At 40.3% G+C, this 14,407-nt stretch overlaps 1 protein-coding gene across 2 annotated transcripts in view; it reads right to left on the bottom strand.

The window, feature by feature from the left end:
- RNF43 (ring finger protein 43) overlaps positions 1-11,999 on the bottom strand; it is a 118,743-nt gene extending 106,744 nt beyond the window's left edge. For both annotated transcript variants that reach the window (XR_004643445.1, XM_034752784.1), the window contains exon 1: positions 9,832-11,999. Coding sequence is in view for 1 of the 2 variants with exons in the window: in XM_034752784.1 (XP_034608675.1) it covers positions 9,832-10,062 (231 nt within the window). In the remaining variant the exon portion in view is untranslated. The remainder of the gene's footprint in view (positions 1-9,831) is intronic.
- Positions 12,000-14,407: the final 2,408 nt, after the last annotated feature.

Genomic DNA, 14,407 nt, shown 5'->3' with positions numbered 1-14,407 from the left:
TGGAGTGCCCCAAGGGTCGGTCCTGGGGCCGGTTTTGTTTAATATCTTTATTAATGATCTGGAGGATGGTGTGGACTGCACTCTCAGCAAGTTTGCAGATGACACTAAACTAGGAGGCGTGGTAGATACACTAGAGGGTAGGGATCGGATACAGAGGGACCTAGACAAATTAGAGGATTGGGCCGAAAAAAACCTGATGAGGTTCAACAAGGACAAGTGCAGAGTCCTGCACTTAGGACGGAAGAATCCCATGCACTGCTACAGACTAGGGACCGAATGGCTAGGTAGCAGTTCTGCAGAAAAGGACCTAGGGGTCACAGTGGACGAGAAGCTAGATATGAGTCAACAGTGTGCTCTTGTTGCCAAGAAGGCTAATGGCATTTTGGGCTGTATAAGTAGGGGCACTGCCAGCAGATCGAGGAATGGGATCGTTCCCCTTTATTCGACATTGGTGAGGCCTCATCTGGAATACTGTGTCCAGTTTTGGTCCCCACACTACAAGAAGGATGTGGAAAAATTGGAAAGAGTCCAGCGGAGGGCAACAAAAATGATTAGGGGTCTGGAGCACATGACTTATGAGGAGAGGCTGAGGGAACTGGGATTGTTTAGTCTCCAGAAGAGAAGAATGAGGGGGGATTTGATAGCAGCTTTCAACTACCTGAAGGGGGGTTCCAAAGAGGATGGAGCTCGGCTGTTCTCAGTGGTGGCAGATGACAGAACAAGGAGCAATGGTCTCAAGTTGCAGTTGGGGAGGTCCAGGTTGGATATCAGGAAAAACTATTTCACTAGGAGGGTGGTGAAACACTGGAATGCGTTACCTAGGGAGGTGGTGGAGTCTCCTTCCTTGGAGGTTTTTAAGGCCCGGTTTGACAAAGCCCTGGCTGGGATGATTTAGCTGGGAATTGGTCATGCTTTGAGCAGGGGGTTGGACTAGATGACCTCTTGAGGTCCCTTCCAACTCTGATATTCTATGATTCTATGATATAATTTCCAATCTTTTTTTAGCATTATCATAACAACTCTGGAAATTATTGTTATCCAGATAAATATCCCAACCCTTTTTGAAGCTTGTTAAATCATTGGCTTCAGTGACATCATATGGCAAAGAGTTCCACAGCTTAATTATATGTTACGAGAAAAAGTATTTCCTTTAATCAGTTTTGAATTTATAACCTTTCAGTTTCATTGAATGTCTCCTTGTTCATGTGTTATAGGACAGAGAGAACAAAGACTCCTGATTTATCTTTGTGATACATATGGCAATTTCTTGTCATATCCTTGGGAGACGTTACTGAATTAAGTTTTAGTATTGTTGGGGTCCATTATATTAAATAAATGTATTATTGTGGGCACACAATAAGGGACCTGCACAGTCTGACAACCTCTGGTTAGGAAAGAGAGAGATGTGGGACTTTGTCCAAGAGAGGTGATGGCTGAGGAGCTGGGAGCCTGGAGTGGATGCTCTGAGGGACCATGGTAGGAGAAATACAAGTGCAGTTCCTCTGAACTATAACAATCTTCTCTAAACTATTCATTATTTTACATACTTTTATAATGGAGATATCCCATCTCCTAGAACTGGAAGGGACCTTGAAAGGTCATCGAGTCCAGCCCCTGCCTTCACTAGCAGGACCAAGTACTGATTTTGCCCCAGATCCTTAAGTGGTCCTCTCAAGGATTGAACTCACAACCCTGGATTTAGCAGGCCAATGCTCAAACCACTGAGCTATCACGGCCCCTTTCTAAACATAATCCAATCATATCGCAGTTTTTAAAAGTCTCTTATAGGAGGTTTAGGAAAAGGCAATTATTCTGCAATATCCTTTCTGAGAGTGCTGCATATAGTATTTTAGATGTGACCACATCATTATTTATATAATGGTATTATGCTGTCTTTTGTATTTTCCATCCCATTCCTTGTTTGCTTTTTTGACCATAATTGCATATTGAGTAAAAATTTTCATTGAGTTGGTCACAGTGATACTCAGATCCTTTTCCTAAGCTGATAACTAATTTAGAACCCTTTAAGGCGTAGGAATAGTTCAAATTTTCCCCCTGCAATGTGCATTACTTTGCATTTATCAAAATAGAATTTTTGGGTGCTTAAAACATTTCAGTGGCACTGCTGTTGTGCTTCAGTGTAGAGAATACCTATGCCAACAGGAGGGGTTCTCCCACTGGCATAGGTAATCCACCTCCCCAAGAGGCAATAGCTAGGTTGACCTAGCACTGTCTACATTGGGACTTAGGTCAGTTTAACAATGCTGCTCCGGTGTGTGGATTTTTCACACTCCTGATCGACATAGTGAAACTGACCTAATTTTCTAATGTAGACCAGGACTAATCTACCATTATTTTGCCCATTCACCTACCTTGGTTAGGGCTAGGTCTACACTTAAAAGTTATACTGGCATAGCTACGTCAATCAGGGATGTGAAAAACCACACCCTTGACTGACATAGCTATGGTGACAAAACCCCCAGTGTAGACACAGCTATTGATGGAAGTGCCTCTGTTGATGTAGCTAATGTCATTCAGGGAGGTGTTGTCCCTACACTGACAGAAAAACATCTGTTGGTGTAGGCTGCATTTACACAAGGGGGCTATGCTGGTGTAGATTCCACAATGTAGACATAGCCTAGGTCTCTCTAAAGTGCCTCACAGTTCTTTCTAGTTTTGACTAACCTAAATAACCTTATGTCATCCTGCATAGTTCACTCCTGTTTTCAGATTAATATATCAAACACCCGATCTAGTACAGAACCTGGAAGCACACCACTTTAGCCATGATGAAAATTAACTATTTAATTCTACTCTTTGCTTTTTGTCCCATTGCCATTTTTTTTTATCTACCCCATGACTACTTAGTTTCTTTAGTAGCCTCTTGTTAAAAACTTTTGACAAAGGGCTTTGAAAGTCTAAATAAATGTCAACCAGTTCTCCTTTATCCACTACTTTATCAACACATTCAAAGAATTCTAATAGATTAGTGGGATATCATTTTCCTTTGAAGAAACCATAATGATTAGTCCCTATCATACCATAATCTTCCAGGTGTTTTATTATTATTATTTATTATTCTATTTTTAAATTATCATTTCAACCAATTTACCATGTGCAGATGTAATGCTTATTGGTCTGTAATTCTCCCAATCAGTCCTAAAGTCTTTTTAAAATACAGGTAAAGCATTTTTCATCCTGCAGTAGTCCAGTACAATAGCTGTTTTTAACAAGTTCTTATTTTTGCTAAAAGCTCAACCACTTCATACCGGAGCTCTTTCATAACTCTTGGATCTATCATCTGGGCTTTGTTCAATCATCATTTCATTCCAGCACCTCTCTCAATCTCTGGTAGTACCTCTTTTTAATACCAAAAAAAGAGCAGGTATCTCCCCCAAATCTTCTGCAGTGAAGACTGATGCAAAGAAATCATTTAGTTTCTGAGCAATTTCGTTATCATTAATTGCTCCCTTCAACTTCTGATGATCCAGCAGACAGAAATTCTTTTGCAGTTTTCCTGTTTCTGATATAGTTAAAAAATGTCTTGTTGCATTTTTTATTTAGTGCTTTGAGCAATTTGTTCTTTGAAATTCATCTCAGCCCTCTGAACTTCCCTCTTACATATTGCTTACTGTAATTTATGTTCCTGCATATTGGCATAACTAGGGTTACTGTTACAAATTTTGAAAAATCTCTTTGGCTCAGGTAACCTCTTGAACCTTGTCAACAGAGGGTGAGACTACACAGGAAAAAAAGCCCCGCAGCAGTGAGTCTCAGAGCCCAGGTCAATGGACTCAGGCTCGCAGGGCTAAAAATAGCAGTGTAGATGTTCAGGCTCAGGATGGAGCTTGGGTTCTAAAACTCGAACATCTACACTGCTATTTTAGGCCCCACAGCACAAGACCCATGAGCTAAGACCCAGGCTCTAAGACGACTCACTGCTGTGGATTTTTTTTTCTGCATAGATGTACCCATCGTCATATTTACTTCCTGGTTCTCCTTTTTGTTCAGCCTTCTGTGATTCTACTTTTATTTTAAGTAGCATCCATGTCACATCCAAGGACTTTTTTCTTTACCTTTTTCCTTCAAGGTCTTTTTGACTAGACTTTATTGAAGTCTCTCTTTCTAAAGTTTAGTGTCACCGTGTCCTTTTTTGATACTTTGCTTAGGATGTTGAACCTATAACTATTAGTGGCTCAACTACTGTTAATTCTTGAACTAGATCTTGTATGTTACTTACTTTAGACTACGGCCATGTCTACAATAGCTAGTTTACAGAGGCACAGCTGTACCAATGCAGCTGTGCCGCTGTAAAATCACTTGTAGCCATTCTATGCCGATGGAAGAGAGCTCTCCTGTCGACATAATTAAACCACCTACATCGAGTGGCATTGGCAGGAGAGGGTCTCCTGCCGACATAGCGCTGTCCACACTGGTGCATCTGCTGGTGTAAGTTATGTTGCTCAGAGGGGTGGTTTTTTCACATCCCTGAATGATGTAAATTATACTGGCAAAAGTACTCGTGTAGACATAGCCTAAGCTCCTCTTGTGTGCTCTAGATAGACCTAGTTGTTCCAAGAAGCAATCAGCATTTAAAAGTGTCAAGAAATTGTTTCTTTGAACTTCATTCCATTGTATCATTTGACCTGTTTATATGTGGATAGTTGAAGTCACCCATTATTATCATTTTGTTAGACTTTGCTGCCTCTTTGATTTATCTCAACATTGTGCACTCCCATATCCTTTTGTTGATCCAGAGATCAACCATATAGTCCTACTAATATATTTACATTTTTAGTGCCTGGGATTTGTATCCATATACATTTAACTGAGTTCACTCAGACTTATCATCTCCCAAATGCACTATGAACGCCAATACTGGGAACCCTCTCCATTTCTAAATTTTGTAATCTGGGGGTAATGTTGGATTCTGTTAATCTGTGGGTAACGTGTTACACTGGTTAATTAATCTCACTGTTAAATTTGACCTTACTTGTAATCTGAATTGATCTAGTTTCAGCTTCCAGCCATTGGATCTTATTTAGTATCGCTAACCCTACGTGTTCAAAAATCATGAATCAGACCCCAAATCATGTCATTGACTTAAAATTAAGTTTTTTTAATAAAAAGTTTTGAGTTTTTTTCTTTGCCTTCTGAGCCTTTAGGATGTTTTGCTTTATGTTTTCAGGTTTTTCTCTGCAACCATCAGAACTACAAGCATATTTTACTTCTTTTTTTAAAGAACTGAGTTTCTCATGCTATCTCCTGATTCTAGCAACTGTGATTTTAAGAAAAACACCAAATATTGTGAGACTTGTAGTCAAATCACGAGAGTTGCCAACACTGACGTCTTTGTCTGCTAAATTACAAGAGCTCTCAACTATCGGAAATCTTCCCATGTTGATTTCTACAGATTATGATCAATCACCTCTTAACTGTCTCTTGGATAAAATTATAGATATAATTTGAGTTTCTTAAAGGTCTCTCTATCTGACAGTTTTTCAGACCTTGAATCACTCTCTCTCTCTCTGTTTTTTTTTTTTTTACCCTTTCTAATCCATCAACATTCTTTTTAAAATGTGGACACCAGAACTGGATACAGAATTCTTAATACTGATCTCATTAATATCATATACAAAGGCAATACCATGTTTCTACTTCTACATGTGTTTGAACAGTTATACATCCCAAAAAGAAATTATAATTAATGTTTAATTTTTAATTCTGAGCCCCAGGCACATATGCTTTTCAATACAGTCTTTAATTACGTGATCACATATTTCTCAAATACGTTTCATTATCCCTAAATCTCTAATGGAAGAAGGCAGAGTCAATCTGGAGTATGGCTCTATCCCCTTTTTTCTGGGAAATCTGATATTTCTATCTTTTCAAACCCTACAAGTGAAACTAAATGATTTACCCAACATGTAATGGAGATTGGGGCATGGATGAAAAAGCTAACTGGCTGAGACTCAAGTCAGCACAGAGACTGACAATAATTACAAAATAGAGAAAAAGAGAAGTAGTGAAACATTATTAGTAACCACAACTGAGGCCGTTCATCTGCCAAACATTTCTAAGGTTTGAAATTGGGGGCCATTTTGGATCTCAGATGCTTCTGGATCTCCAATTAGCAGCAAAGGTCAAAAGTGCTTTTTATAATGTGCTTATCTAGAAGATTGTGTCCTTTCCTTTTTAATGTAGGGATACTTCCTGCAATTATCCAGACTTTTTCATGTCAAAGAGAGATTACAGCAACGTGCTTTACATGGGGCTGCACCTTCACACTGTTTGAAAATTGCAGCTAGTGCAGAATGCTGCTTCCCACTTACTAAGCAATGTTTCATGCTGAGAGCATATTATTTCCATTTGAAGTATAAGGTGTTGGTTTTGACCTATAATGTCTTAAGTGGTCCTGTGTATTTGAGAGATTATTCTCTCTTTGTGACATATTACCTCTGGAGTGCCAGAGCTAACTGTCCCCTGGTTTAGACTGGAGGGGGCTGATGGCAGGGACTTCTCAGTGAGGGATCCTTTGCTTTAGAATTATCTCGATACCCTATACCCTCCCTAGTCACAGGAGCCTGGATTTGGTGACCTTTGGGAGTTCAGTGTTTTCCCAGGCTTTTTCTGGTATAAACAGAAAGGATGATGAGGGAGTGGGGGGGAAATAGGACTGAGCTTGGTCTGGATTTGGGAGGGTTTTATTTATGAAGTCATATTTATAAAGTCTGTTTGCTACATTAGGATTAATGTTGATTTTTAAACATTTTTAATGCCCCTAAAGAATATGATATATACATTGAAAATAAAAATATATTCTGATAGTGATATTTACATGTTTGGTGACACTAAATTCTTTTATATAATAAACTGGCTCTGTAACAGTAATTATTTTGGTCAATCTAAGTGTACCCAGATAGAGAATTTTCTTTTAATGTATGAGGCCTAATTTTGCAGCCCTTGGCCCCTTATACATGAATAATCTTACAGAAGTGAAAGGCAATGCCCATGGAAGAAAGGGCTGTAGGATATGCCCATAAGTAATTAACATTTTACTACATTAATTCTGAAGCTGATTCTTGTATCATTGTATTAACAATTTATATTTTCCAATTTTTTAATTTTCAGCATGTAGCTCTCTAGTTAACTTCATTTATCCATAAAAGGCTGTTATATAGCCATTAGCTTTATTAGTAGAACTAAAAATCTTCACAAAGGACTGTTCAGACATTTTTCTCTTCAGTGGTAACACTGATAGTTTATGTACAGTTGTGTTTAGGACGACTGACTGGTTGTACATTACTGATTTTGAAATGTAACCATGTCATCACAACTTTAGATCTAAACTTGGAGGTTAAAAAAAAAAAAGCTTTTCTCATTAGCTGATGGAAATATAATGTTGTGTTTTGTATCTAAATCATATACAAGGACTTGAACCTGTAGATGCTTGCACACATGCTTAACTTTATTCACGAGTAGTTCCATTGATGCCAAAGTTAAGCACATGCAGGACAGGGATGTTATTAATATAAGGACAGTAAGATATTCCAATATACCATAATTAAGATGTATTATTTCCCTGTTTAAATGTAAACCCATATATAGGCCATCCTATTAGTTTCTTATATTTGAGTTACTTAAACCCTTTTCATTGTGTACTTTGAGGAAATAAAGTGAATTTGCTCTTACTCTTACAACAAGCTACAACTGTGTATCTAGATTTCAACTCTTCCAATGGGATCCATGTGCACACAGGGGCCTTACACATGGAACCTACAGCAGGATCTGACCTATTTTTTTTTAAATGGCACTGTATTGTATTACCTGAGTATCACTATGTTATAACATAATTAAAGATATTATACATACACACAAGGGGTCAGTATGTATAATATCTAAGCTTTTCTGGCCATTGTGCCTGGCGTGGTATAAACATCCTGTAAATGAAGATAGTCTCTGACCCCACAAATTTAATCGTAGGCCCTAATCCTGAAACCAGTTACACGTGCATGGACCTTTGCAAACAGGTGGCATACCACTGACTTCAGTGGGACTCTGAGATTGGGAAATGTCCACCTGTACAAAGCTAGTTACAGAATCAGGGCCTAAAATCAGATACTGAACTGTATGTATGTTTACATACATCAGACACATTAAATAAGATTAGTGAGAGTTTCTCCAACCTTTTCATTTTGTGGACATTTTTATTCTCTCATTGATTTAACACTCCAATCTACCAATGTTTAGTTCTCAAAATAGTTCATTCTATGGTGTCTTAGAATGGGTTCAGCTTTCTTCTTATAGTAAAAGGATAACAATTTGAAAAACTGTATTAGGTTAAAATGTTCAAACTTCCATGCACCACGGGATATCCTCTTTTTTTTTTTTTTTTTTAAAAACCCTGTCAATATTCTATATTTTGTGGGTGAACATCTGAAGACCTGTATGATCAATTGCAGCACTTACATACTGCACTGCTGTAGATTTTGGTATGGCATGAATATTGACTTCATGGGTGTTGCTTGGGACAGAACTGGTCCTCAAGTATATTTGTCGAGGATACTTTTCATAATGGGAATATGGTTTAATATAATAATGCTTTGCTCTGCTCTAGCACTTTCATTCCGAGTTCAAATTGCTTTACAAACCTGAATTAAGCTTCAAAATGCCTCAGTGCCTCTATCTTGTATTACTGTCCATTTCCGATTTGTTAGCAGAGGACCATATATTGCAAGACTGGCTCAAAGATCTTTCTGTTCTCCCATTGTTATATACAATTTACTGTTTTAGTTACTGAAGAGTCAGTGTCACATTTGGAAAGTCACCACAGGGAACTGCTTTTCAGAATTAAATATGACTTCAGAATTGAAATTAATAAAAACTATCTGTCTTCATGAGCTTTGTAGTATCTGGTTCTTGAACAGGGAGCTCAGTTGTGTGTGAGAAAGGCACACAAGGCAAGTCGCTGACAGACAAGATGGCACATGAAGGTACTCCAGTAGCGCACTATGCTCTGCTAAAATGAACCGAACTCTACAGATACATTATGTCAGCAATCGGCCTGCTCACTGACCAGCACACCTGTGCTTCTGTCACAGCCTCTGCTGCTATAATCTGTTCAGAGGCTCTCCTCTCTCTTTGGATCAAGATGTTAGAAACAGATATTGATTACACTTATAACAGGTACTGACGCTGTGGGAACCTGCGAATTGAGGATAATTTGCCTCCTTAGCTGAGCCAACACTCAGATCCTGGATCAATAATTATGGAGGGCAGAATCCACCTGTATCCCTCGGATCCATTAGAAATATAGAAGTAAGGGGAGAAGTAGGAGAATCTCTCAGGATTTCAACAGAAAGCCCATCCTCTTTGAGTGGTGTCTGCCCAATATGGAAAGTGGCTCACCAGACTTTGCATTGTATCACCAACTATGATAGAAAGTAATAAACCCCATAGGAGCAACTGAACATGTCCATACATTCAGCATTAGTACACTAGCAGCTTTAGTATACCACTGCAGTTGATGACAGGATGAAAAAACAGTTATAAAAGAAATTATCTTGTAGTATAGTATAGTATCCTACTGCTCTTTAACCTTTCACAGTGTGAAAGGTTAAAGAGCAGTAGGATACTATACTATACTACAAAGCAAACAGGTGGGCAGCTCAGAGAGAAAAAAAACACATGGTTCCTCTGGTTACAAATGTACACTTGGGAAATAAAAACAATTCCACTGCACTAGGAGCACTAAGGGGGTGGGAGTGGGGGAAGGATATGGCACTAGGAGCATAAGGCCAATGGAATGGGATAGAATAAAGTTTCTCTTACCTGCAGCAATTTTCCTTCTGCTGGAGTAACCTCAGCAACATTAGCAAACACTCCTTCCAATGTGATTGGCTCCACTTTTAAGGGGATCACCCTAATAATAGCCTTCTGTGCTGCTGACCTCTCCGACTCCGCTGCCAGTGCCAGCCCAGTATGGCCAAGTCCAACCTGCAGTGTAGCCATTAGCAGCCAAGGCCAGAGGACAGCCAGCTGCAGCTGGGGGCCAGCACTCATGCTACCAGCTGCAGCAGTGCACTTCGGCCACACATATCGCTCAGGAATGCATCCTCACCCCACCAGCAGGTTCCAACAGTTGACAGAGCTGGTTAAGTATAGAGCTTTTGTGTGTTTCCAGTCAGTGGGGCATATGGGAAGGAGAGGAGAGGGGCTCAGTAACCTACAGCCCTTCCTCCTGGCACTCCTTATAGGGTTCCTCTTCTGTTTCTCACGATAATGGTTTCTCTTCCTTGGTGCCACGTGCCCAAAGGCCTGTGGGGCCTTAACAAAATTAAAAACAAAACACCAACAATCTAAATCAAGCGTTTCTCCTTCTCCTCCAATGGATAGATCCAGAAAGATCAATATAAACTGAACAAACGGGCATTAAAAAAACCCAGCCAGGACATACAACAACACAATGTAGCATTTCAGTCCTGCCTGAGCTAATCACAGAGCGAGTCTCTGCCATGCAAGAAGTGTCTCTATAGCTCCTGCCCTTTCAGGATTACATTTCAGGATGATCAGCAGGTCGAACACATCAATCTTAGATGCACTTGGCCTTTTCTCCAGCTAGTTATCTTCTCCACACATCTCATTCCCAAAAGCATAAGCTCTTCTGATTTAATGTTCATTACAAGTATCAGCGTCCTCCATCAACTCCACATATTAAAGAATAATGTTGGAGGAGAGCGGATATTCCCCTTCGATAATTACAGCAGTATTTTTAAAGTTCAGTATAAATAATAAGTGTTTGCTATTGGGATGTCCTCCAAATTTATTTGATCCCTGACATCCCTGTTCTGTTAGAAATGCCTCGCTCACTTGGGCTCAGGGATCAAGATTTATTCTCCTGGTTCAGCATAAGGATAGGAAATCACTAGTAATCTGTGTTTGGAGTCTGTTTTAAAGCACATATCTTCTATCTTCAGTTCCCAAAATTCATTAGATGAACACGAGGCTTCTCAACCTATTTTCAAATTCCCAGGAGGTAAAAAGGCCCCCAAAACATTTTAAAAGTTTAGGCACAGGCTTTGAGCAAAAAGTTACCAACATGTCCTTGTTTTATGCTATTCCTGTGCACGCTCAGGAACTGCTGTAATTGCTTTCAAGCACGTTAGTACAATGGTAAATAAAAGCACCACACACACAAAAAATCCATATGGGCTACCCAAAGGTCACACAAAAAGTACTGAAGAATCCTCATAATTGTAGAGAGGGGATAGAGAAATTCAGCAACTAAAATGACTTGGGACACTGATCATTCTCCTGAGAAGGGAGATATGGATTTTTAAGAGAGATCTGCAAACTTGCTGAGTAGTCTGCCTGCAAGAATCTCCAGGGGCTGAAACAGATGGAAATGTTTCTATAAATCCTGGACAAAACCAACTTTTAACAGCTTAGCAAAAACTGTCTCTTATTTTACCAACCTGTTACTTAGAAAAAAATAATTCTCTCTCTCTCTCACACACACACACGCACGCATGCACAAAATGCAGGTAGATAGGAATGGAATTCCACAGCCTGAAAGACAATCCAACAAGATCAAAGGTAGAAATTTACTCCAGGCTGAAAGTTCCTGGGCCAGGCATGGCTGAAAGTTAAGTGTCCAAATGCAATCGAAAAAGCTTAGAATTAATCCAAAAGCATTTCTGAATACTCCATTCAAATAAAAGAGTCTCTCTTCTCGTTACAGCACATACAACGATCAGCTCGAAATGTGCGAAGCGAGAAAGAAAAAATTTGGAAATATCAGCAACAATCCAGCAGCAAACCTAGGCAGACTGCTATCAGTATTAAAGTAGGCAACAAATCCCAGAAGCAAGGACTCTGAATCCTGAGGTGGACTTGGAAAGTTATGTAGATGTCGTGGAAGAGCTTTCCTTCCAGCAAAGCACTTCTGGATCGACTCCCTGGAGGAGGAAGCCTGTGGTTTGCAGTTTGTGTTCCTCAGCTCTCTGCCTCCCTCCCCTGGGACTGCAAGCTTTCTCTCTACCTGCTGACACAAAGTGAGGGTGGAGCAGCCATAGGCAACAACCCCACCCCCTTGATGTCTGGTTCTCAATGCTCCTGAACTCCCTCTCCTGATCCACAGCTAAATTGCATTCAACACATCCCTTACTAACTTACTAACCGGTTAAGCTATCACATATAAATCAGGGTCATTGACTGGTCCTTCAAACTGACATTAAAGCAAAGTCTGTGCCCAACATAGCAAAGATAAAAATAAATAATAAAATAAATTAAAATGCTAAGTCACATCAATAAACAAATGAAGTAGGGAATTTATCAGTGTGATGGCAGGCTCTTTCCCAGCCTTCCAGTGACACTCTGAATGGCATCAAGCCAGTATCTGAAGCAACTCCCCTCAGTAGAATGTACTGATTTATTGCAGCCTTATGTCTTCGGCCCTGGGAAGGACTCTGTCCATTTCACGCACAGCTTTTCTTCAGCTCTTGCTAATTTAGATTCAGTAGCCCTTTTCTAGTTTCTACTGCAAGAACGTTTCAGGTCAGGCTGATGTCAGAGGTCTGGAATTCAACTGTTATTCTCCTCTGACATCACTGGGAGGTGAATAATACTGTAGGTCAGACCTATAACCTCAAAGTTAGGTTGCAAGTGGAAGTTTGTAACTAGGCATGTGATGGATCTGTGTTGACGAGGAATCTCAAAGACATACAAAAAAACCCCAAGTAAATGCCATACAGAAAATATGCTGTCCTATCCATCCAGCCTCTCATTAAGCTAGTTAGGAGAGAATCTCTGTAAAACATGGTGCTTATGAAAAAGGAATTGCACTCAAAAACATGACGGATTAATGACCCTTTGGGTACACATGGAGCCAAATTCATCCCTGGTGAACTCCACAGAAGTCAATGGAGTTACACAAGGGGGAGATCTGGTAGACTATACTTTTAAGAAGCCTATCAGTGTGGCAATGATTTTTTTAATTTATAAAGGCGTTATCAGGAACTATTGGTTAAAGTATTTATTTTAAAATATCCGTATTTTAAAGTTTAACACACATATTGAGAATATAAATGCAACATCTATTTCACTTTAACAACTTTGGTTGCAGATTACTGCAACCATGATCTGTATGTGCTGCTGTAATTTTACATCTCAGTGAGACCACACTCCACACTGTTCCCATTAACAAGAAAATAGTAAAACAATGTGCCTGGTTGGAGCAGTCACACTTTATTATTTACTGACTGAAATACAACCATGCTAAAAGTGCCGAAATATCGAGATGTCCTGTCTGCCAGGTTACCTGAGACTTGTTTGTTTTGTGCAATATTATACGGATTTCTTTACACAGTGAGTGTCCTTTCTCTTCTGCCCTCTCACAATGTGCCTGGGAGTTAATTAAGGATAAGGAAAGCTACAGCTGATAATACTGTATGTAAAGTATGGCAGGAGATCCAGCTCCATGGCCTTTTTTAATTCAGAAAGGTAATAAATACTAGGATTTTGTAATTAATCATTAAAACAATAGAACCTTAAACCATGCCAAGACTCCTTGACTCACGTCTCCAAAAGAACATCACATCTTTTGGTGTAGACAGGACTGAGAAAGTTAAGACAGGAAGCTTCCTTACTTCATATGTAACAGCTCCAGTCTGGCAATGCAGAATTCCAGTGATCCCTATGACTTCATACTCACTTAGTAGTCAGGGCAGCTGAACTAGACAGGACTCTCCTCAAAACCTGTCATCATTCCCTTAATGGCAGAAACTGCTAGAGATTAATGAGGCTCTCCCCTATTCCAACAGCAACCTCTGCATTAGTCCCAAGCCCCGCCAGCCTGGGGTGCAACAAACCAAACTCAGATTTCAGTATTCCTGCTGTATTGCTGAACTCCTTTTCCTTTAACTATTTGAATGCACAAAGTCCATTTTTTTACTATTGGGTTTCCACATATTCTAATTTGACTGTAGGGCCTGAGAAGATGCAACCCCCTAAAACATTCAAGGCCTCTGAAAACGTACTGTATGCATACGACGAAAGATGTAAAATGGCAGCTCTGAGGAAGGTCAGTATAGTAGTGCTCCTAGGGTTACCATATCCAGCAAATAAAAAAAGAGGACCCTCCACAGGACCTGGCCCCGTCCATTTCCCCACCCCCAGCCCCGCCCCAACTCCGCCCCTCCTCCCTCCCACTCCCAGCCACGAGGAAAGGGCTGCCCGAGCGCTACCGGCTTCCCGGTTTGCCGGGCAGCCCCCAGACCCTGCACCCTCAGCCGGCGCTTCCCCAGCGCAGCTGGAGCCCGGGAGGGGAAGCGCCCAGCCGGGGGCGCAGGGTCTGGAGGCTGCCCGGCAAACCGTGAAGCCGGTAGCGCTTGGGCTTCGGGCAGCCCCT

This window comes from Trachemys scripta, chromosome 18 (assembly GCF_013100865.1).
Source record: "Trachemys scripta elegans isolate TJP31775 chromosome 18, CAS_Tse_1.0, whole genome shotgun sequence".
In the NCBI taxonomy this organism is placed as follows: domain Eukaryota; kingdom Metazoa; phylum Chordata; order Testudines; family Emydidae; genus Trachemys; species Trachemys scripta.
The sequence above is the reverse complement of the archived record's forward strand: the minus strand, read 5'-3'. Positions and strand labels throughout refer to the sequence as shown.